Source organism: Octopus sinensis, linkage group LG13, assembly GCF_006345805.1.
Source record: "Octopus sinensis linkage group LG13, ASM634580v1, whole genome shotgun sequence".
Classification (NCBI taxonomy): Eukaryota; Metazoa; Mollusca; class Cephalopoda; order Octopoda; family Octopodidae; genus Octopus; species Octopus sinensis.
In genome coordinates, this window is record NC_043009.1 from 60,379,338 (window position 1) to 60,403,676 (window position 24,339).

General features: G+C 38.0%; 1 protein-coding gene across 4 annotated transcripts in view; it reads left to right on the forward strand.

The window, feature by feature from the left end:
* Window positions 1–23,856, forward strand: part of LOC115218424 — a 75,269-nt gene extending 51,413 nt beyond the window's left edge. For 2 of the 4 annotated variants that reach the window (XM_029788232.2, XM_029788231.2), the window contains exons 11-20: window positions 1,435–1,527; window positions 4,250–4,339; window positions 8,468–8,545; window positions 11,260–11,286; window positions 14,228–14,254; window positions 16,858–16,872; window positions 18,771–18,797; window positions 20,175–20,201; window positions 22,370–22,382; window positions 23,729–23,856. In XM_029788232.2, coding sequence (XP_029644092.1) covers window positions 1,435–1,527; window positions 4,250–4,339; window positions 8,468–8,545; window positions 11,260–11,286; window positions 14,228–14,254; window positions 16,858–16,872; window positions 18,771–18,797; window positions 20,175–20,201; window positions 22,370–22,382; window positions 23,729–23,747 — 416 coding nt within the window. In that variant the 3' untranslated portion in view covers window positions 23,748–23,856. The remainder of the gene's footprint in view (window positions 1–1,434; window positions 1,528–4,249; window positions 4,340–8,467; window positions 8,546–11,259; window positions 11,287–14,227; window positions 14,255–16,857; window positions 16,873–18,770; window positions 18,798–20,174; window positions 20,202–22,369; window positions 22,383–23,728) is intronic. The other 2 variants (XM_036508424.1, XM_036508425.1) reach the window with 2 other exon arrangements.
* The last annotated feature ends 483 nt before the right edge of the window (window positions 23,857–24,339 follow it).

The window sequence follows — 24,339 nt, forward strand, 5'->3', positions numbered from 1 at the left end:
GACACACAAACACATATACACACATACATATATATATACATACATATATACAACAGGCTTCTTTCAGTTTCCGTCAACCAAATCCACTCACAAGGCATTGGTCGGCCCGGGGCTATAGCAGAAGACACTTGCCCAAGATGCCACGCAGTGAGACTGAACCCGGAACCATGTGGTTGGTTAGCAAGCTACTTACCACACAGCAACTCCTGCGCCTATATATATTGTGTATCTTGCCACTTTCTAAAGAAAATGGATTATTATTGGTGACAGATTTGGCTGTTATTTCTGGCAGGTGGAGAATCCCTATGGTGGTTCATATGTGCCTTGTGAGTAATGTGTGTGTGTGTGTGTGTGTGAGAGAGAGAAAGACATTACATTTCTAAGTAAGGTAATATTTTTCCATGGCCAGACATTTTTCTTAGATGACTGGAGACAAACAACATTGCTTGTATGATAATGTTCATTTGAAACCATTAAGTGACATCACGATAATGTTTGGCACACGCACATACACACACATTTACAGATTTGTGTGTGTGTAGATATATATTTATATATATATATGTATGGCTTTATTTGACTGAGGTCGTTGCCAGTGCTGCTGGACTGGCTCCTGTGCAGGTGGCACGTAAAAAACACCACTTGAGTGTGTCCTTTGCCAGTACCACCTGACTGGCCCTCATGTTGGTAGCACGCAAAAGCACCCACCACACTCATGGAGCGGTTGGCGTTAGGAAGGCCATCCAGCTGTAGAAACTCTGCCACATCAGATTAGAACCTGGTGTAGCCATTTGGTTCGCCAGTCCTCAGTCAAATCGTCCAACCCATGCTAGCATGGAAAACGGACGTTAAACGATGATGATGATGATGATGATTATCATGCAAAATGGCCACCATTTCCTTTCACCATAACCCTTAACCCTTTAGTGTCCACATTATTCTGCCAAAATTAATCCTTTTCCATCCACATTGTTTTGAATTAATCATGCATTACCTTGTAGCTATGAGATTTTGATGAGGTAGCTGTTAATTTTTAAGATGATATTGTAGGGTTGGTGTGAGAGACCAGGTCTGGCTGGTTTGAACATAAAACAAGCAGAATACTTTTGGCCGGATATGGCCAGTTTAAATGCTAAAGGGTTAATCTTCCTTTCAGATTCAGTTCTTCGCCACCTCTTTATCTAAATTAGGCTGAAACATTTTATGAGCTTCTTTCAAGATTAGCAGGCTTGGGTGTGAGATGCATGAAACGTTACTCTCCTGTGTAGGCCATATTGCAAGATATTTCATCTTCATTTAAAGTCCAAGTGTCTCTTGGACAAGTCCTGTGTTAAATTGGCCATGTTTGTATGAAGTTCATCTTGAGCGAAGATGTATCCACATTGTATCTTACATGTTACTGTTTTTGACACTTTTTTATATATTTCTTGTAAGGTCAAGATCCAGAAGATGGGGGACAAGACATTCCACTACTAAATGGAAATGCAGGAGACAATGCTGGAGGTAATGAGGGAGATGATATACCAGGTGAGAATGAATGCGTTATTGAAGACTGAATTTAAGTGGTTTTGTTCTCTAAATTGTCACTATTTTAATTTTTTTAATACCCATGCCAATCCCCTAGTTCAGACATTCCAGTCATGACTATCTTGCCTTTTATTTTAGAGGCTACAATAATTGGACAACATGTACTGCATGTCCTGCCACTTTCTGAAAAAAATAGATTATTATTGGAGACAGATTTGGTTGCTATTTCTGGCAGGTGGAGAAACCCTATAGAGGCTCATACATGGCCTTACATATAATGTTTGTGTGTGTGTGTGTGTACATTCTGTGTATGCGTCCTTTTTTGGGGGACTCACCAGCTGAGTATTATCTCTCACACACTCTCTTTTTCATTCCACTTTTTCTCTCCTTGTCTCTTTGTGTGTATCTACTTCTATATCTCGAAAGGGTCCAGAAGCTGGCTACCCGCATGGTTCTTGGTCTCAAGAATTTGTCTTATGAAGAAAGGCTGAAGACGCTCGACCTTTATTCTCTAGAACAACGACGACGCCGTGGTGATCTCATTCTTGCTCACAACATCATAAGCGGAAAGTGTAACCTCTCGAAGGAGCTGTTCTTCACTCCTGCTCCAGAGCGTCGGCTGCGGGGTCATTCTGAAAAGCTCTATCTGCTACGATTTCATCTCAATTGAAGGAGAGGGGCTTTCTCCATCCGGGTTACGGATCCGTGGAATAAGCTGCCAGACGAGATGGTGAAGATGCCGATGACCGCTCGGTTCAAAGTCTCCCTTGACCTCAAGTGGCCTGAACTCTTTACATGAACACCACCCTGTACATAACTCCATGTCCCCCTACATGGCCTTGCTTTTTGCTTTTTGAGCCAAAAAATTAACTAACTAACTAACTATATCATCATCTTCATTTAATAATCTACTTTTCCTTGCATGACTCACATAGAATTTTCTCGTGGTAGATTTTCCTACAATCACATACCTTTTCTATCACCCATGCGATGCTCACTTGTTTCTAGATAAGATAATATTTTCCCTTGATGTGGTTAAAAGGAAAAATGAACACCATTGCTTGTTTATAAGTGAGTGATGTCAAGACAAATGACTCTCTCTCTCTCTCCACCTCTCTTTCTCATGCACACACATGTGTGTGTGTTTGTGAGTGTCTCTATGTAACAATCTTTTTCCAGTTTCTGTCTTACGAACTTAGAAGGCTTGTTTCAGCAAAAGGTTATTATAGAAGGCGATGTACCCGGTAATTCCTGGGAAAGCGGGTCTTATCCCTTGGTTACATTCTCATAATTGTTTCATTAATCCAGTAACAACAATACAAAGTATGTAGGCCTTAAAACAGTTTTTGTGCGTTTTCAGAGAATACTGAACTGTCTTAGACAGGATCTTGTTTTTAGGAATTCCCTGTAAGTTATGAATACCTAAATTGTGAAGTCATTTATGTAATAACATGAAATTAGTTACCCGATAGTAAGAATTCAAATAAAGTAGCCCTTAAAGGGCTTTAGTGCATTCCCAGAGTATATAGAACATAGGAGGAAATACTAATAAGGTATGTATACTAAAATTGTGAAGCATGTTACGTAATAAGAGGCTAATCAGGTATGAGATAATAACAATTCAAAGTAAATAACTCTGAAAAGGGCTTTTGTGCATTCCCAGAGAATATTACCCTCAGGGGCACTAGTGTTGGTATATTTGTGAATAAGTCACTAACCAAAATAAGTGGATCTATTGTTTAGGAAAATACTACTTACTTGTTGATGGGTTGTACTGGATTAATTGTGAAAATAGTTCAAATACTAAGAAATAAGCATACTCAATTTCACTTTTACCAAATATTTTTCAGGAAAATGAATGGGTTTTTTCCCTTGGCTATATATAAGGATCCCTTCCAGGGCCAAATGGGTTATTTTGCTTTGTTTTTAAAATAAAATATTAGAAATATATAAGGATCCCTTCCAGGGACCCTATTATCGATTTTTTTTCAACAATCTGAGTGTCATGAGATTTCCAAATCTGAGTTCTACTCACATGTCAAGTTTCATTAAAATCGATAAAACTATGTAGGAGGAGTTAGCTAACAAACCCACAAACAAATATACCCACAGACAGAATTTCCCACATATGTAGTAGATATATATCCCATCAGTAAATCATAAATCTGAAAGGGAAACACATTCTAAGTTATAGAATGGTGGAGAATTTAGAAAATGTGGTTATGCCTGATTCATAGCATTACCCAGGGTTTCGTGTCCATAAAACTCTTAACTTTACACACCTCATCAGAACCTAATAGTCAATTGTATCTGACATGATGTGTGTAAAGCTAAGTGCTTTATGAACATGAAATCCTGGGTAACACTATGAACCAGCCATAACTACATACTCTAAATATATATGTACTTATGTAAGGCAGCAAGCTGGCAGAAACGTTAGCGTGCTGGGCGAAATGCTTAGCGGTATTTCATCTGTCGTTATGTTCTAAGTTCAAATTCTGCCGAGGTCGACTTTGCCTTTCATCCTTTCGGGTTCGATAAATAAAGTACCAGTTTTGCACTGGGGTCATTGTAATCAACTTAAACCCTTTGTCTGTCCTAGTTTGTCCTCTCTATGTTTAACCCCTTGTGGGCAGTAAAGAAATATATATGTGTACTTATATACTCATATGTGTGTATTTGTACATGCATTGACACATATACTCATGTATTTATTTTGTAGTACCAAATGGAAGTGAAGAAAGGGGATCAGGTTCTGTGCATAATTCTAGTTGTGGAGAAGATGAAGGAGACTTCCAACCATTGATTAGTAGTTAGTATGAACCCATTTTAAGGCTTTTTCTATGTTCAAAATGAGTGTACTGAAAGAAACACTACCATATCTGACGATGTCTTGCAGGTTGACAGGACATATGGGTAATCATCATCATCATCATCATCATTGTTTAACATCTGCTTTCCACGCTAGCATGGGTTGGAAGATTTTGACTGAGGGCTGGCAAACCAGACGGCTGCACCAGGCTCCAATCTTGATCTGACAAAGTTTCTACAGCTGGATGCCCTTCCTAACGCCAACCACTCCGAGGGTGTAGTGGGTGCTTTTTACATGCCACCAGCGTGGGCGCCAGTCAGGCGGTGCTGGCAACGACCTAGCTCGAATCTTTTTACATGTGCCACTGGCAGAGGTGCCAGTGAAGCGACATTGGTAACGATCATGCTTGAATGGTGCCCTTTTACGTGCCACGGGTACGAAAGCCAGTTGGCTGCTCTGGCAACGATCACGCTTGGATTAGCACCCTACTAGCACATGCACAAGTGCCAGTAAGGCGACGCTGGTAACAATCATACTCGAATGGTGTTCTTTTATGTGCCACTTGCACGGAAGCTGGTTAGCCGCTCTGTCAACGATCACACTTGTGTGGTGCTCTTTGCACCCTGCTAGCACAGATGCCAGTCATCGAATTGATTTTGGTTTGGATTTCACTTGCCTCAACAGGTCTTCGCAAGCAGAGTTTAATGACCAAAGAAGGAAAAGGTACGCATAAGCGAGCTGGTTACGCTCCTGGCATAGGCCAGGATATATGGGTAACAAAGAACAGGGTGGACCAAAATGATCTGACACATTTGGAGGCTTAATAAAAGCACAAAATAAGAAATAATGAAAAGAAAAATTTTATTTTATGAATGTACATATAATGCCATTTTATTTCATTAAGTTTTAAAAATTAAATCAGCTAAATGCTTCCCATCATTGTCAACACACTGTTGGAGACGTTCATGAAAGTTATCGATAACTCTATGGATCATTTCTTCTGGAATGGTGAAATGTAATTTCTTCTTGTGGTGATATTCAAAATCAAAAGTATTCAGTGATCACCCTCGATCTATTGATGAATTAAAATGTGCAATTTGTGTAGAAATAGCAACCATTCTAGAAGAAATGATCCATAGATTCCTCTGTTATTGCCTGGAGGATTATGATAAATAGGACGGGGCTGAGGACTGAACCTTGGTGGACCCCTACCTCTACCCAGAATTCTTCTCTGTACTCATTGCCAACCCTCACCTTACTGACAGTGTCCCTGTACATGGCTTGCACAGCTCTCACTAACCATTCATCTATCCCTAGTTTCCTCATTGACCACCAGATAAGTGATCGGGGTACCTTCTCAAAGGCTTTCTCCATGTCAATGAAAGCCAGGTACAGAGGTTTATCTTTGCTTAGTTATTTCTCCTGCAACTGTCTTACCAGAAATATAGCATCAGTGGTGCTTTTCCCTGGCACAAACCAAAACTACATCTTGTCTAGACTGACAAACACACATATCTACACATGCGTATACATAAATATATACATATACAAACATATACTCAAATATACAAGCTCTAGTGTGCAAACAGATACATGCATACATATACACCCATATTCATACATACACACATACATGTATACATACCTATACGTGGCAAGCAGACTAATGTAAAGAATAAATATAGATTAAAATAAGAGATATAAACTGATACATATACATATATACACCCATATATATATATATATATATACACACGTAAAAGCACCATCTGTTCATGTCCGTTGCCAGCCTCGCCTGGCCCCCGTGCCGGTGACACGTAAAAGCACCATCCGTTTCGTGGCCGTTTGCCAGCTCTGTCTGGCCCCCATGTTGGTGGCACGTAAAAGCACCATCCGTTCGTGTCCGTTGCCAGCCTCGCCTGGCACCCGTGCCGGTGACACGTAAAAGCACCATCCATTCATGGCCGTTTGCCAGCTCTGTCTGGCACCTGTGCGGTTGGCACATAAAAAGCACCCACTACACTCACGGAGTGGTTGGCGTTAGGAAGGGCATCCAGCCGTAAAAACACTGCCAGATCTGACTGAGCCTGATGAAGCCTTCCAGCTTCACAGACCCCAGTTGAACCGTCCAATCCATGCTAGCATGGAAAACGGACGCTAAATGATGATGATGATGATGATACACACACATATACATAAATATATATGCATACATGGACATAAATATACATACATACATATGCATACCGATATACATATTTGATGGAGAAAATTAAATAAATAGAGTATCACCACTAGAATACGAATAGCCTGGGCAAAGTTCAGAAAGCTCCTACCCCTACTGGCGAAAAAGGGTCTCTCCCTCAGAGCGAAAGGTAGACTGTATGATGCATGTGTGCGAACTGCCATGCTTCACGGTAATGAAACATGGGCTATGACTGCAGAGGACATGCGTAGACTTGAAAGAAATGAAGCTAGCATGATCCGCTGGATGTGTAATGTCAGTGTGCACGCACGACAGAGTGTAAGCATCCTGAGAGAAATGCTGGATATAAGAAGCATCAGATGTGGTGTGCAAGAGCGACGCTTGCGATGGTATGGTCATGTGCTGCGGATGGATGAAGAGAGATGTGTGAAGAAGTGCCACTCCCAAACAGTTGAAGGTATCAGGGGGAGAGGTAGACCCAGGAAGACATGGGATGAGGCAGTCAAGCTTGACCTCAGAGCGTTGGGCCTCACCGAGGCAATGGCGAAGGACCGAGATCTCTGGAGATATGCTGTGACTGCAAAGACCCGGGCTGCTTCCTGCATCAGTTCCGCATAGCCCCTGCCCATTCAAAGTACCCCGGATCCCAGATCGTCCTGCTGTGCTTGAGGAGACCTGTTGAGTCAAGTACATGAACACTCCGAAACCCCCCCCCACTGGTGCTCCCCTATATTTCTGCACCCCCCCCACATAAAAAGCACCATCCGAACGTGGCCGATGCCAGCTCCGCCCCGACTGGCTTCTGTGCAGGTGGCACATAAAAAGCACCAACCGACCGTGGCCGATGCCAGACCCCTCTGGCACCTGTGCAGGTGGCACGTAAAAAGCACCCACTACACTCGCGGAGTGGTTGGCGTTAGGAAGGGCATCCATTTGTAGAAATACCGCCAGACCAGACTGGAGCCTGGGGCAGTCCCTGGCTCCCCAGACCCCGGTCGAAACCGTCCAACCCGTGCTAGCGCGGAAAACGGACGTTAAACGATGATGATGATGATGATGAAAACCAGCTCTTTTTCATTTTCCTTCTCCTTTTTGTTACCTCTATATTACGTACACATACACATATAAACTTTGGAGTTATATTTTTTCCTCTGTGTGTATGTGTATATATATATATATATATATATATATATATAATTTCATTATGTGACCTCTTGAGTACCACTGGCGATTTTTTTTTCCTCTGTCTTCCCTTCTCGGAATCTTTCCTTCTCCTATGTTTCCGACGAAGAGCTCCGCTCAAAACGTTAAACCCTCCTTCCCTTCTTTCCTGAGCGTCCAATAATACTTTATTTGTTCCACGTCCTTGCATTGTTGTGTTTTTTTGTTTTCTTGTTTGGATTTACTTTATATATATATATATATATATATATATATATATATATATATATAGTGTTAGGAAGAGCATCCAGCTGTAGAAACATTGCCAGATCGGATTGGAGTCTGGTGCAGCCTTCTGGCTCACCAGCCCTCAGTGAAACCGTCCAACCCATATCAGCAGGGAAAGCAGACATTAAACAATGGTGATGATGATGATACACACACACACATATCTATATATATTTATTACTGGTGAAGGCTTGTTTATAGGGCTACCCAGGGTTTCTCTCCATGAAGTGTATCTTTATGGCATATCATCTGACCCTAAGAGGCCAACAAGTCTTAGGGTCTGATGATATGGCATAACGATATACTTTATGGTAACCCTATAAAGACGCCTTCACCAGTAATAAATATAGTCTACTCTACTACTTAGAGTGTGCTTCTCCGTTTTTATGTTTTTCTGAAAAAAAAATGGTTTATATACATATATATATATATATATATAGTAATTTCACACATACTTATGTATATATTGATAGTGACTAGTGGTATTGAAGAAACAGGATCAAATTCTGGAAATGAAGACATTACAAACGTCATTCGACCATTAAATGTCCGTAAGTATGAGTCAGTTTCAATGTCTCTCTCTATCTTCAAAGTGAATGTGATGAAAGAATGCTTTCAGTATCTCACAGATGTTGTAGACTGACAGGTTGTATAGGTAGCTGTACTCAAATTCTTTTAGTAGATATATACATACATATATATATATATATATATATATATATAATAATAAATATTAGGGAATAAATCCAAATTTACAGGGAAAAAAATCAGATTTAGGATTAAATCCAATTTTATAGTAAAATATTATATAATATTAATTAGAGACAAAACCACTATTTTGCAAAACAAACAAGGAAAGACTTAATCAATACATAAAATTTTAATAAAAAGTAAAAAAACCGCCACTACAATTGTTTCATGTCCTGATCGACAATCTTCAGGTGGATTTCCAATTTTCAAGTCAGTTTCAAATTTGAAACTGACTTGAAAATTGGAAATCCACCTGAAGATTGTCGATCAGGACATGAAACAATTGTAGTGGCGGTTTTTTTACTTTTTATTAAAATTTTATGTATTGATTAAGTCTTTCCTTGTTTGTTTTGCAAAATAGTGGTTTTGTCTCTAATTAATATTATATATATATATATAGGTACATAAATTCAGGGTGAATACTTGATAAATGTAGGCACCTGTATATGCCAGCTAGTGGCATAGGTGATAGGATTTATGTATCAAATGAAGTAAATGAAAAACAGGACGCAAAGGATTTTGCGGTACATATGTTTCAGGCTTTATTGAACAACTTATTCTTATATCAATGCATATTGATATAATAGATAGATCAAAAGCCTTCTTCAGCCGCATACAATTGCTACACCAAAGACTTGTATCACATTATAAAAGGTTTGAACTTTAGAATAAGTTGTTCAATAAAGCCCGAAACATATGTACTGCAAAACCCTTTGCGTCCTGTTTTTCATTTACTTCATTTGATACATACATATATATATATATATATATATATATATATATATATATAATATATATATATATACTAGTATTATAACCTGATCTCATTCAGGTCTAATTGAGCCACATTTTAAAAGATAGGAATTTTGCCCTTGAGGCCATGCCTTTCAATTGAGCAAACTCAAAGTTGCCATGCAAACTCACCAGCTCTTTAACATAGGTGTGCAAATTTCAGCTCAATCCAACTGTATTTACTAACACTTTTGCCTGCACAACTGCTTGTGTGACAATTCAGGTCTACTTGGGCCACATTTTAAAGATCTTGCCCTAGGAGCCATGCCTTTCAATTGAGCAAACTCAAAGTTGCCACGCAAACTCGCCAGCACTTTTAACATAGGTGTGCAAATTTTCAGGTCAATCTGCAATCCGACCACATTTACTGACACTTTTGCCTGCACAACTGCTTGGAGGGAGAAGCACAGACACACAAATACATACATACATACATACATGCATGTATGAGGGGCATCTTTCAGTTTTTATCTACCAAATCCATGCACAAGTCTTTGGTCACCCAAGGCTATACTACAAGCCATTTGCCTATGGTGCTACACTGTGAGACTCACCAACCAAACCATGTGGTTGAAAGCAAGCTTCTTGCTACACAGCCACATATACATGTGCATATATACGTACATGCATTTGGAGGCGCAATGGCCCAGTAATTAGGGCAGCGGATTCGCGGTCATAGGATCATGGTTTCGATTCCCTGACCAGCGCGTTGTGAGTGTTTATTGAGCGAAAACACCTAAAAAAGCTCCACGAGGCTCCGGCAGGGGGTGGTGGCGATCCCTACTGTACTCTATTACCACAACTTTCACTCACTCTTTCTTCCCATGTCTGTTGTACCTGTATTTCAAAGGGCCAGCCTTGTCGCACTCTGTGTCACCCTGAATCTCCCCAAGAACTACGTTAAGGGTACACGTGTCTGTGGAGTGCTCAGCCACTTGCACGTTAATTTCACAAGCAGGCTGTTCTGTTGATCAGATCAACTGGAACCCTCGTCATCGTAAGCGACAGAGTGCCAACACATACATGTATACTATATATACACACACATACATAATGGTGTTTACATAGTGTGCAAGCCCGCTGGGAAAATTTTTATCAAAATCAATTCGCAGAAAACCAAGAAATCCTAAATTTCACTCCTAAGCTATTAGCATGGTTTTGGGTGTATATTATCAGATATTATTTATTTAGCAAACTATTGTATGCATACATAAACTCATACACATCTGTACACATATTTATATATATACTAGCAGTATCACCTAGCGTTGCTCAGGTTTGTTTCAACCCTTTAGAATTGGAATTTTTGAAAAGCAAAATTTTGCATTATGTAGCTTGTTATTCTCTTTAAGTGAACAATTTTCTGGTTGAAATACACCGAAAAATGGCGACACAGCAGTCAAAAAATCGTAAAAATAGGGATTTTCATAGTAAAAAAAAAGCACCTTTGATGTAAATAATTTTTGGTCTTAACATGGTCCGATTTGAATTTTATCTTCTACAGAATGAAGAGCAAGCCTTCTTCTATCATACTCTCAGTTTTGGTCAACTTGCACAGCAGGGTCTCGGAGGAGATAGTATTAGTTGAAAGCTACCAAACCTGCCACACACAGACAACTTCAGCTTTATATATATAGATTTACACACACACACACACACACACTTTATATATTTTATATATGCTTTCATTCCTTACATTTTTTGTTTTGTTTTGGTTTTACAGATGCTGTTGAAAACGATCCTCCAAATGGTATGATTTTTTTTTTTTTTTTACTATTATAACCGTTTCTAATGTTCTCTTTGTTGTTGGTTGTCTGTGAGTCAGCCTGTATCGAGTAGAGTCATGGTCGAAGACACTGAAACCTTTGCATATTGTATTTTCAGATATTATTTTGGAATCTAATGCTTTATCTCTCATTTTCTTTTAGATAGTGGTATTATTATAGGGATATTTAGTTACTATTTCTAGCATGGCTCAGTGGTTAGAGTGTCGAGCTTATGATCATGAGGTTGTGAGTTCGAATCCCGGACCGTGCTGCATGCTGTGTTCTTGAACAAGACACTTTATTTCACGTTGCTCAGTTCATTCAGCTGTAGAAATGAATTGCGATGTCACAGGTGCCAAGTTGTATCGACCCCTTTGCCTTTCCCCTGGATAACATCAGTGGTGTGGATAGGGGAGACTGGTATGCATGGGTGACTGCTGGTCTTCCATGAAAACAACCTTGCCCGGACTTGTGCCTGGGAGGGTAACTTTCTAGGTGCAATCCCATGGTCAGTCATGACCAAAGGGGGTCTCAGCATTTCTAGCAAGTTGAATGACTGTGTAAAGGCTTCTTTAGTGACACATATCCAGAATTTATGTTATATTCTAGCTTCAGGTGGATTTCCAATTTTCAAGTCAGTTTCAAATTTGAACTGACTTGAAAATTGGAAATCCACCTGAAGATTGTCGATCAGGACATGAAACAATTGTAGTGGCGGTTTTTTTACTTTTTATTAAATTTTATGTATTGATTAAGTCTTCCTTGTTTGTTTTGCAAAATAGTGGTTTTGTCTCTAATTAATATTATATATATATATATAGGTACATAAATTCAGGGTGAATACTTGATAAATGTAGGCACCTGTATATGCCAGCTAGTGGCATAGGTGATAGGATATATGTATCAAATGAAGTAAATGAAAAACAGGACGCAAAGGATTTTGCGGTACATATGTTTCAGGCTTTATTGAACAACTTATTCTTATATCAATGCATAATTGATATAATAGATAGATCAAAAGCCTTCTTCAGCCGCATACAATTGCTACACCAAAGACTTGTATCACATTATAAAAGGTTTGAACTTTAGAATAAGTTGTTCAATAAAGCCCGAAACATATGTACCGCAAAACCCTTTGCGTCCTGTTTTTCATTTACTTCATTTGATACATACATATATATATATATATATATATATATATATATATACTAGTATTATAACCTGATCTCATTCAGGTCTAATTGAGCCACATTTTAAAAGATAGGAATTTTGCCCTTGAGGCCATGCCTTTCAATTGAGCAAACTCAAAGTTGCCATGCAAACTCACTAGCTCTTTTAACATAGGTGTGCAAATTTCAGCTCAATCCAACTGTATTTACTAACACTTTTGCCTGCACAACTGCTTGTGTGACAATTCAGGTCTACTTGGGCCACATTTTAAAGATCTTGCCCTAGGAGCCATGCCTTTCAATTGAGCAAACTCAAAGTTGCCACGCAAACTCGCCAGCACTTTTAACATAGGTGTGCAAATTTTCAGGTCAATCTGCAATCCGACCACATTTACTGACACTTTTGCCTGCACAACTGCTTGGAGGGAGAAGCACAGACACACAAATACATACATACATACATACATGCATGTATGAGGGGCATCTTTCAGTTTTTATCTACCAAATCCATGCACAAGTCTTTGGTCACCCAAGGCTATACTACAAGCCATTTGCCTATGGTGCTACACTGTGAGACTCAACCCAAAACCATGTGGTTGGAAAGCAAGCTTCTTGCTACACAGCCACATATACATGTGCATATATACGTACATGCATTTGGAGGCGCAATGGCCCAGTAATTAGGGCAGCGGATTCGCGGTCATAGGATCATGGTTTCGATTCCCTGACCAGGCGTTGTGAGTGTTTATTGAGCGAAAACACCTAAAAAAGCTCCACGAGGCTCCGGCAGGGGGTGGTGGCGATCCCTACTGTACTCTATTACCACAACTTTCACTCACTCTTTCTTCCCATGTCTGTTGTACCTGTATTTCAAAGGGCCAGCCTTGTCGCACTCTGTGTCACCCTGAATCTCCCCAAGAACTACGTTAAGGGTACACGCGTCTGTGGAGTGCTCAGCCACTTGCACGTTAATTTCACAAGCAGGCTGTTCTGTTGATCAGATCAACTGGAACCCTCGTCATCGTAAGCGACAGAGTGCCAACACATACATGTATACATATATATACACACACATACATAATGGTGTTTACATAGTGTGCAAGCCCGCTGGGAAAATTTTTATCAAAATCAATTCACAGAAAACCAAGAAATCCTAAATTTCACTCCTAAGCTATTAGCATGGTTTTGGGTGTATATTATCAGATATTATTTATTTAGCAAACTATTGTATGCATACATAAACTCATACACATCTGTACACATATTTATATATATACTAGCAGTATCACCTAGCGTTGCTCAGGTTTGTTTCAACCCTTTAGAATTGGAATTTTTGAAAAGCAAAAATTTTGCATTATGTAGCTTGTTATTCTCTTTAAGTGAACAATTTTCTGGTTGAAATACACCGAAAAATGGCGACACAGCAGTCAAAAAATCGTAAAAATAGGGATTTTCATAGTAAAAAAAAGCACCTTTTTGATGTAAATAATTTTTGGTCTTAACATGGTCCGATTTGAATTTTATCTTCTACAGAATGAAGAGCAAGCCTTCTTCTATCATACTCTCAGTTTTGGTCAACTTGCACAGCAGGGTCTCGGAGGAGATAGTATTAGTTGAAAGCTACCAAACCTGCCACACACAGACAACTTCAGCTTTATATATATAGATTTACACACACACACACACACACACTTTAATATATTTTAATATATGCTTTCATTTCCTTACAATTTTTTGTTTTGTTTTGGTTTTACAGATGCTGTTGAAAACGATCCTCCAAATGGTATGATTTTTTTTTTTTTTTACTATTATAACCGTTTCTAATGTTCTCTTTGTTGTTGGTTGTCTGTGAGTCAGCCTGTATCGAGTAGAGTCATGGTCGAAGACACTGAAACCTTTGCATATTGTATTTTCAGATATTATTTTGGAATCTAATGCTTTATCTCATTTTCTTTTAGATAGTGGTGTATTATTATAGGGATATTTAGTTACTATTTCTAGCATGGCTCAGTGGTTAGAGTGTCGAGCTTATGATCATGAGGTTGTGAGTTCGAATCCCGGACCGTGCTGCATGCTGTGTTCTTGAACAAGACACTTTATTTCACGTTGCTCCAGTTCATTCAGCTGTAGAAATGAATTGCGATGTCACAGGTGCCAAGTTGTATCGACCCCTTTGCCTTTCCCCTGGATAACATCAGTGGTGTGGATAGGGGAGACTGGTATGCATGGGTGACTGCTGGTCTTCCATGAAAACAACCTTGCCCGGACTTGTGCCTGGGAGGGTAACTTTCTAGGTGCAATCCCATGGTCAGTCATGACCAAAGGGGGTCTCAGCATTTCTAGCAAGTTGAATGACTGTGTAAAGGCTTCTTTAGTGACACATATCCAGAATTTATGTTATATTCTAATTTTTATTGCGATAGCAATGGTTTAAGGATTAAATTCTAGCTTTGTTTTATTAAATTTACCTGAACTTCAATATGGAAACTAAATTTTAAAATTTATATAGACATATTTAATCATACATTGAATACCTTGGACTACAATATCTGATGTGTCTTCTTTCTTTTAAGTTGATAATTGAACAAATGAACTGTTTTACTTCATGTTTATCTTGGAGGGAACAAGGCAGGCATTTTGTAGTTGACTGACCTGCTAAAAATAGCAGCGAAGTATGTTGGATATTATATTCAATTGCCTTAGGACAGGTCAGATATGTAGGTAGATGTTTTCAAAGATAAGACCTTTAATCACAGGTCTACTCAACCAGGGTCTATGTAGAATTAAACATTAACCATATTTACCAACTTCAAAGTTCAGGGATATTTAACTTCTCACTTCAAATATCATTTGAAATATATTTTCATTACTCTGAAATTCTGAAATTACTATCTTTCTTTGCATATCTACCTTATTTCATTGAGATGTCTTATTTTCTTTTTTATTTATAAGTGCTCCACCTTCCCCTTGTAAGTTAGAAAATTTACTCCTGAATAATATGTTACACATAGATTGTCACTATTTCTTATATTCAGCTTTACATGTGAGCCACAACCTTTCAAACACAGACCATATTATTTGGGTCTGGATCACATCCTTCAGATGTGAACTGCACTCTTCCAATGTGGTGGGTCACAGTCTCTCAGATGTGGATTGTAGTCTTTAGATGTGGATCAGTCTTTCAATGTGAACCACAGTCTTTATATTCCCTTTTCCCTCTGTTCTTTGTAATTTGTAATTTTTTTCTATTTCCAGTATTCACACAATTTTTTTTTAGCTTAATTTGCTTGTATACATAACACTGGAACTTTTTATTTTCCTTCTGTCTTTATTCATTAACCCTTTTGTTACCGTATTTCTGTTGAGATGCTCTGTGTTTCTTTCAATTACTTTAAATATATCAAAGAATTTAGTAAAATAACTTTGTTATCAATCAGCTAGTGTTAGGAACATAAATTGTGACTATGGTTTGGTGGAAGAGTTTAATTTAAAACTTATGAAAACAAGACCTTTGTACTACAGAGCCAGAGCTGGTTTCAGCCGGGTTGGTAACGAAAGGGTTAAGTGTTATTTCCTATTTGCTTCTATCTAAAAATCAAATGAAATGAACTACTTTTCCCTTCAAACTTTGTTTTTGTGAACTGAACTTCAATGCTTTGAAACTGACCTATTTTCCATTACATTTCTGACAGTTTCAGCACTGAGTTGCTGAAGCAGAAATATCATTATAGCAAATATTCTCTTCAATATCAATGACTTGTTTGTCAGTTGCTTGACTTTAACCACTTGAGCAAGTCCCTTAATGGCTGACAATATGTGCATCTCTGATCATGAGCAGGTTTAGTGAGGGAGCATCGCAGCCATTTGTTGGGAGGGATTCTTTGGGGTTTGAATAAATATAACAGAAGTAAATGTGAAGTATATTTGCCATCTAAATGTGGCTAACCACTAAGGGTGGATGCTACTGTAGCTTATAGCCCCAGGAGAACATCTTCTCCGGCTGGCTATTGACACACTTTCTCTGCACTATCGGTATTTGCAAAGGGAAGCCATCCTTCCCATCGTCGACCTGACGTGATACGCATGAACCCGGGTTTCTGGGTATTTACCCGTCATCAGCACATGACAATCACTGGTCTTCGATGCGAAGGGGTCCCAATGCAAATACATATATCTGTTTTCCAGTGACTTCAAGATCAGTGACAAACAGAAGTAAAGTTTGACAGAAATATTAGCCATATTTCATAATTTTTAGGGGTAGACAAACAAGAAATAACAGTTGCTACCCAAGGGTAAAAATTGCCTTAAACATTGTAATGCATTCCCTTTTCCATGTGTTGTCATCAATTGCAAAGCTAATTAATTTTTTTGCTTTTATTTTTTTAGATCGAAGCATTTTGTGTAAGTTTCAATTTATTCCATTGAGTGTTTATGCCTGTTATGTGTTGAGACTGTGTATGTACATTGTGATTGTGTATGTATTTGTGTTGTCAGTATTATATAGTTGTTGTGTTTGTGTATTGTGACAATATGTATTTGTGTTGTTTGCTGTGAGTGTTTGTTAATATTTGTATATCTCGCATGAGTATATATCCCTTATTACATGAATATGTATCCTCTTTGTCACTCTCACATAAACACACACACACACACACACATGCATGCATGCATTTATTCATGATCCTGCAACCATGCAACAGGTTATACTGGATTTCATGTTACCAGTAGCACTCTTGAAAGACCTCACAAGTGGTGAGAATGGGTATTAAAAATATCCTTATCTGCTGATAATTTTGTAATTCTCCTAGAAAAACTTTTAACTACTGCTTTTAACACATTATTGGGGTGATTTGATAATTTGCTCACGTATCTTGTAACTTCACCTGGTTTCCTATAAGGGTGGTATAATCCTGAGCTAATGTCTAAAGTAGTATCTAAAAAATTTACTACCTTTGTGCCATATTCATATGTAATGCCTAAGTTGAAGCTTTTAAAAAATTTTCAAATTCTTTTTCTCATTCTTTCCATGACTGATTTGTTGTTGCTAGTGATTAAGCTATTTATTCCTTTTATGGTGTTCTACCCTACCTGATCATATTATTTTTATAATAGCCTTTATGAAATTTAACCTAATTTTTGTACCCCTAAATATTTATATTAGTTATATATAACAGCACCAGTAGCTTTACAACTTATAATATACCTCTTAGATTATAATTAATATATAGTTAGCGTGTTCTATTGCCCCAGTGTTTCTTTATTAAATGCCAGTGATCAATCTTCATAGATACCATCTAATAAGTAAATATTTAAGTATATGAATAAATATTAAGCTAATTTTATGTAATTTCTTTTCTCCCCTATTGTTGTAAATTTTGGTATATACTCAAAAGTATTCAAAAATTAATCCTTTTGGTTGTAATTTTCTTAATATTTTTCTTGATAACCCTAACTTCTATCTTTATAGAATATAACAATATTGTTTAAATCATTCAACTATAGTACCCATGATAAAATTTCCCCTATATTATCATCATTGGTTTTATTAGAGTCTTGCCCCTTTAACTGGTAACTAACATCTTGATTTAAGATCTTCCTTTACCAAACCTCATTATAGACAGTTACTTTATACTACTTGACAAGTTTTATGACTATACCCACTATGATTCTGTCAACTCACTCAGGCCCTTTCCTACTGGACAATGCTCTTTGATCTTAGATTTTGATATGGAAAGATTTGATAAACAAGACTATAAATTGAAACTGACCCAAAAATCAGTGACAAGCTAGATCTCTAGCAAGTTTTTTTCCTGATGTCTTAGTGGCTTCTAAATTGAAGTGAATACAGCATGGACTTTGTCTTCTTACCATCTTAGAGGATGTAGGTAAAATTGTACAAATGTGTCCAACTGATTAAATTAATTCTATTTATTTGTGCAGCTGAGGATAGCTCTGCATTTAAATTGATGTAATGATTGCATTGTTCAATGAAATGGAGCCGCTTGAAACAATTGTCCTGCATCACCCCTGGATATCCTGTGGCTTATTTTGATTTTATTCACCTTATTTTGAAACATATATGTATATATTTATGATATGTACACATACATAGATTCATATACATTCATACATGTGTATACATACATTTACATGCACACTGACACTTTCATATGCTGCTGCACATACCAAAATCCATATATGGACATACATGTATTCATTCTTATCTCTCGTCCCTTCATTAGAACTGATTACACAATTATATTTTCATTTTCTCACGATTTTTTTTTTTCTTTTTGCAGATGCAGATGAACACGAACATTTACCTCGTATGAATTTATTTTATTATTATTATTATCCCTTTCTAATTTTCTCTTTGTTGTTGTTTTGTTGCAGGTCTGCCCTAATCAAATAGATTTATGGTTAAAAGCATGCCATCCATATTATATTATCAGACTGTTTATTTAGGAAACATGTCTGTCATTGCTTCTTTTTTTAGATGGTGGTGTATTATTATAGAGAGATTTGATTACTATTTCTAGCAAGTTGGGTGACTGTGTAAAGCTTCTTTAGTGACACTTCAGCTTTTATTGTGAATAGTAATGATTTAAGGATTAAATTTTGGCTTTCTTTCATTAAATTTACCTGAACTTCAGTATGAAAGCTAGATTTTTAAATTTATATAGACACATTTAATCATCTTAGACATTGGATACCTTGGACTACAATGTTCAATGTGTTTTCTCTTTTAAGATGGTGGGACAGGATTAAGCTGGTCTACAATTTCCATGACAACCCAACAAGTTTTCAAATATGTTCGTTTTCACTTAGTCTGAAGGAATTGACTGTTTTTTTACTTCATGTTTATCTAGGAAGGAACAAAGCAGGCGTTTTGTGGTTGACTGACCCGCTAAATGTAGCAGCAAAATTCGTTGCACATTACATTCAATTGTCTTAGCAAAAAGGACAGAATGGATAATGTAGACCAGGAGTTTACTAAGAGAAAGCACTTGATCGTAGGTCTACTCAACCAATTAAACATATTTATCTACTTCATATTTATCTTCCTCTTGCATATCATTTCTAAAACATATTTTCATTACTCCTCTGAATATTCTGGAATTACTATTTTAATTTGTACTAGCAGTATCGCCCGGCGTTGCTCGGGTTTGTAAGGGAAATAACTATATAAGCATTTTTAGAGAGTTACTTCCCTTATAGATGCCAATTCGGGCTTTCTTAGCCATTTCTGTTTTGGTGTCTTCAACCCATGAAGTCGTTGTTCTAAAAGAACGCTGGTCTCCTTGACAACGCTTTACGACGTTGATTTCCTTACACTCCCTTCCCCACAGCTTCACGAGGGAGGGAAGAAGGGGGAGAAGCAAACAGGTGGAGGTGTTTGACCATGGACACCAACTCCGCCACCATCGACACACGAAAAATTATGCATTAAAATGGAATAAAAAATGATGTTAAATTATTTTTAAAATCGTAGACTCATCGTAGATGCGCGCTAATACTCAGACGGGCTCGATATGAATCACGCCTATAAGATACCCGAATTTGGTTAAACTGCACCGCAAAATGTGGGAGTAGTTAGGAATCTAAATCGAAGGGGACAGACTCACACAACTACAGTTTTATATATATAGATTTGTATTTTATTTTATTAAGGTAATATATTTAATTTCTTTCTTTATTTTCAGTTTCATCACTATCTGCAGATTCCTATCGTAAGTGATAAAATTTACTCCAACATAATAAATTACACATAGATGTTCACTATATATTATATTCAGCTTTAGGTGTGACTCACAATCGTTCAACACATATCGCATTATTAGAGTCCGGATCACATTCATATGTAGATCACATCCTTCCAATCTTAATTGCAGTCTTTAGATGTGGATCACAAGCATCGTCTGTAGATCATAGTCGCTGCATGTGGATCAGTCCTTAGATGTGGTTCACAGTCTTTACATGTGGATTTTAGCCTTCACATGCAAATCACATTATTGAGATGTGGATCACATCGTTCAGGCATGTGTGACATTATCCCACTCTATATCACAGTTTTTAGACGTGGTTTGCAGTCGTTAGATGCTAATCATTGTATTTTGGTCTGGATTCGGTTCTTCAGATACATATCACAGTCTTTAACCCTTTAGTATTCAAACTGGCCATATCTGGCCAAAATATTTTATTCTGTTTTATGTTCAAACTGACCAGATCCAGGCTCTCACACCTACCCTACAATGTTATTCTACATTAAGTAATTACACAATCAACATCTTGAAGATATGAGATAATGCATGATTAATTCAAATCAATGGGAATCAATAAGCATTATGTTTGAAAGAATAATCAGAACACTAAAGGGTTAGATGTAGATGACATGTGAAGCACACTTATTAGACACAGATCACATTAGTGAGATGTGAATCAAGTATGAATTGCAGTCTTTAGGTGTGAGTCATTGTCTTTCAATGTGAATCACATTATTTAGATAATAATCACATTCTTCACTTATGTATCACATTCTTCAGATATGTACCACAGTCTTTAGATGCAGATCACACTATTGAGATGTGGATCACATTCTTTTGATGCGGATTGCTTGTGTTAGATGCAGAGCACTTTATTTCAATCAGTATCTCCTTCTTTAGATGTAGGTCATATTTTTTAGATGCAGATCATGTTATTCAGATATGAATCAAGACCCCTGGACTGGAGATACGTAAAAAGCACTATCCGAATCGTGGCCGAAGCCAGTGCCGCCTCGACTGGCTTCCGTGCAGGTGGCACGTAAAATGCACCAATCCGACCGTGGCCGATGCCAGCCTCGCCTGGCACCAGTGCAGGTGGCACGTAAAAAGCACCCACTACACTCATGGAGTGGTTGGCGTTAGGAAGGGCATCAAGCTGTAGAAACATTGCCAGATAAGACCGGAGCCTGGTGCAGCCTTCTGGCTTCCCAGATCCCCGGTCGAACCGTCCAACCCATGCTAGCATGGAGAACGGACGTTAAATGATGATGATGATGATGATGGATCACAGTCTTTAGATGTGGATTACATCCTTGGAAGTGGATCATAGTTTTTAGATGTATATCATATTTAGAAATGGATTACATTCTTCAGATATGCATTACACACTTTAGGTGTTGATCACAGTCCTTAGATATTGATCACAATCTTCAGATATGAATCACAATCCTTAAATGTGGTTTGCAGTCTTTAAATATGGAGCACAATCTTCAAATGTGAATCACAGTTTGTAGATGCAAATCACATTATTTAGATTTGGAAAACAAGCTTTTGATGTTGATCACATTATTTAGGCCTAGATCACCTTCTACAGATAAGTGTCACAAGATGTAGATGTGGAGCTGGTGATATCCCTCCTGGTTTAGGAGTGACTTGGTTTTAAGCAAGAGGAGCCAAGGCCAGAAATTTCTCAAATATAACCATCATTCAGTTGATCTTGTGTTTTCATCAATTTAGAAGCTTCACCCAAAATTATTCTACAGCAATATTAAATATGTTTTAAACAACTTAAAACCATGGCAACTGAAGAAGGGGTTTTTTCCTTGTGTTAATTGTCCTGTACTCTATTTTTTTGTTGTTTAAGAAAAATGTCCAGTTCCTTGGGTTTGTGTCTATGTTTTCGTTTCTCATTGTGTTCGACGTTTTTTTGGTGTCCTGTACTCATATATGCGTGTATATATACATGTAGAGGTAGGTACGTACATATATGTATATATATATATGCATATGTTTTATTTATTAATATATATATAATTAATCATGGATAGAATGAATTCTGTCTACTGCCTGTTATTGTAAATGAGTGTTTATATTTTATTTCTCATTTCTTTCTTTTTTTTCCTTTTTTTTTACAGAAGACTTAAACAAGTAAGTTGTTAATTCATTATCTCTCTCTCTTTCTTCCTCTCTCTCTCTCTCTCTCTCTCTCTCTCTCTTTCTGGAATAGTCTTCTTAACAATCTTGTATAAATTATTAATCCTCACTATGCTGGTGGAATTTTTACTAGTAATGTAACGTGCTAACCACATGCAAATCAGTTCTCAGGATCTCTTTCTATTGGTCATCCTCATCATCATCGTTTAACGTCCGCTTCCCATGCTAGCATGGGTCGGATGGTTTGACTGAGGGCTGGCAAACCAGATGGCTGCACGAGGCTTCAATCTTGATCTGGCAGAGTTTCTACAGCTGGATGCCCTTCCTACCGCCAACCACTCCGAGAGTGTAGTGGGTGCTTTTACGTGCCACCAGCACGGGGTCAGTCAGGCAGTACTGGCAACAACCTCAATCGAATCTTATACACATGCCACCGGCACAGAGGCCAGTAAGGCAATGCTGGTTACGATCACGCTTGAATGGTGTCTTTTACGTGCCACTGGCATGGAGGCCAGATAGCCGCTCTGGCAATGATCATGCTCGGATGGTGCTCTTAATACCCTACTAGCACGGGGCTCAAGTGCCTGTAAGACGACACTGGTAACGATCACACTCAAATGCTGAAAATAGAATATAAATGCTACATCACAGGCGCAGGAGTGGCTGTGTGGTAAGTAGCTTGCTAACCAACCACATGGTTCTGGGTTCAGTCCCACTGCGTGGCATCTTGGGCAAGTGTCTTCTGCTATAGCCTCGGGTCGATCAAAGCCTTGTGAGTGGATTTGGTAGACGGAAACTGAAAGAAGCCCGTCGTATATATGTATATATATATGTATATATATGCGTGTGTGTGTGTCTGTGTTTGTCCCCCTAGCATTGCTTGACAACCGATGCTGGTATGTTTAAGTCTTCGTTACTTAGTGGTTCGGCAAAAGAGACCGATAGAATAAGTACTGGGCTTACAAAAGAATAAGTCCCAGGGTCGAGTTGCTCGATTAAAGGAGGTGCTCCAGCATGGCCACAGTCAAATGACTGAAACAAGTAAAAGAGTAAAAGAGGGAGAGTATAAGCATCCACATACTTGCATGTGAAGGTGCATAGCTTAGTGGATAGTTTTATTTGGCTCATGACTGTAAGGGAGTGACACCAAAATATTTCCTCAAAAATTAATTTCATCTCTAAATCCAAGCTTTGTCTTATAGCTTGTTTCAGTCACTGGATCGTGGCCATGCTGGAGCACTGCTTTGAAGAGATCTTTTTTTTTTGTTGTTGTTGTTTTGTTTTGTTTTTATTATTATGAATATGTATCAATTTTATTTTTTCATTTTTTTTTTTTACAGTATGGAAATGAATATTTAAGCCACTGCACAGTCCATTTCTCATTTTAACTCAAGCGAAAACCTTAAGTGCCTGCTCTACATGCTGATCTCCAATGGACACTGAAAAACTGACTGTGATAATCTTTCTAATAATGACTTTTAGGGACCCATTATTTCGTTATGCAACTATAAACGTTTTTTTTTTTTTTTTTTTAAATATGCTAAACATTTTTTATAAGACAATTCTGTGTTCCACTGTGTTAGCTGTGCTATTATATCACTTGATAAGATTTTGCATTTATGAGCATATATCTATCTTTGTGTCAAGTGAGGATGTACTCAATCTGGCTGGCGTCCCCCCACCCCAGATTGATGAGTAGTCAGACAGTTGACAGGATTTCTGAAGGTGGTGTTGCAGACTAATAAACCACGAGCATCGCAGAACCCCAGCATCTTTGTCCCCTCCTCATTTCTGGAGCTAAAGCCATAGTCGCCATGCACATGTAGATGTGTGTTGTGTCCAAGACGTATGATGGCGGAGAGCCTCAGCTAGACTGCAAAGGGCATAGACACAAATTTTTCTGGGTAGGCAACAATAATGTGACATAGGTGTGCTACTAGCAGTGAAATGA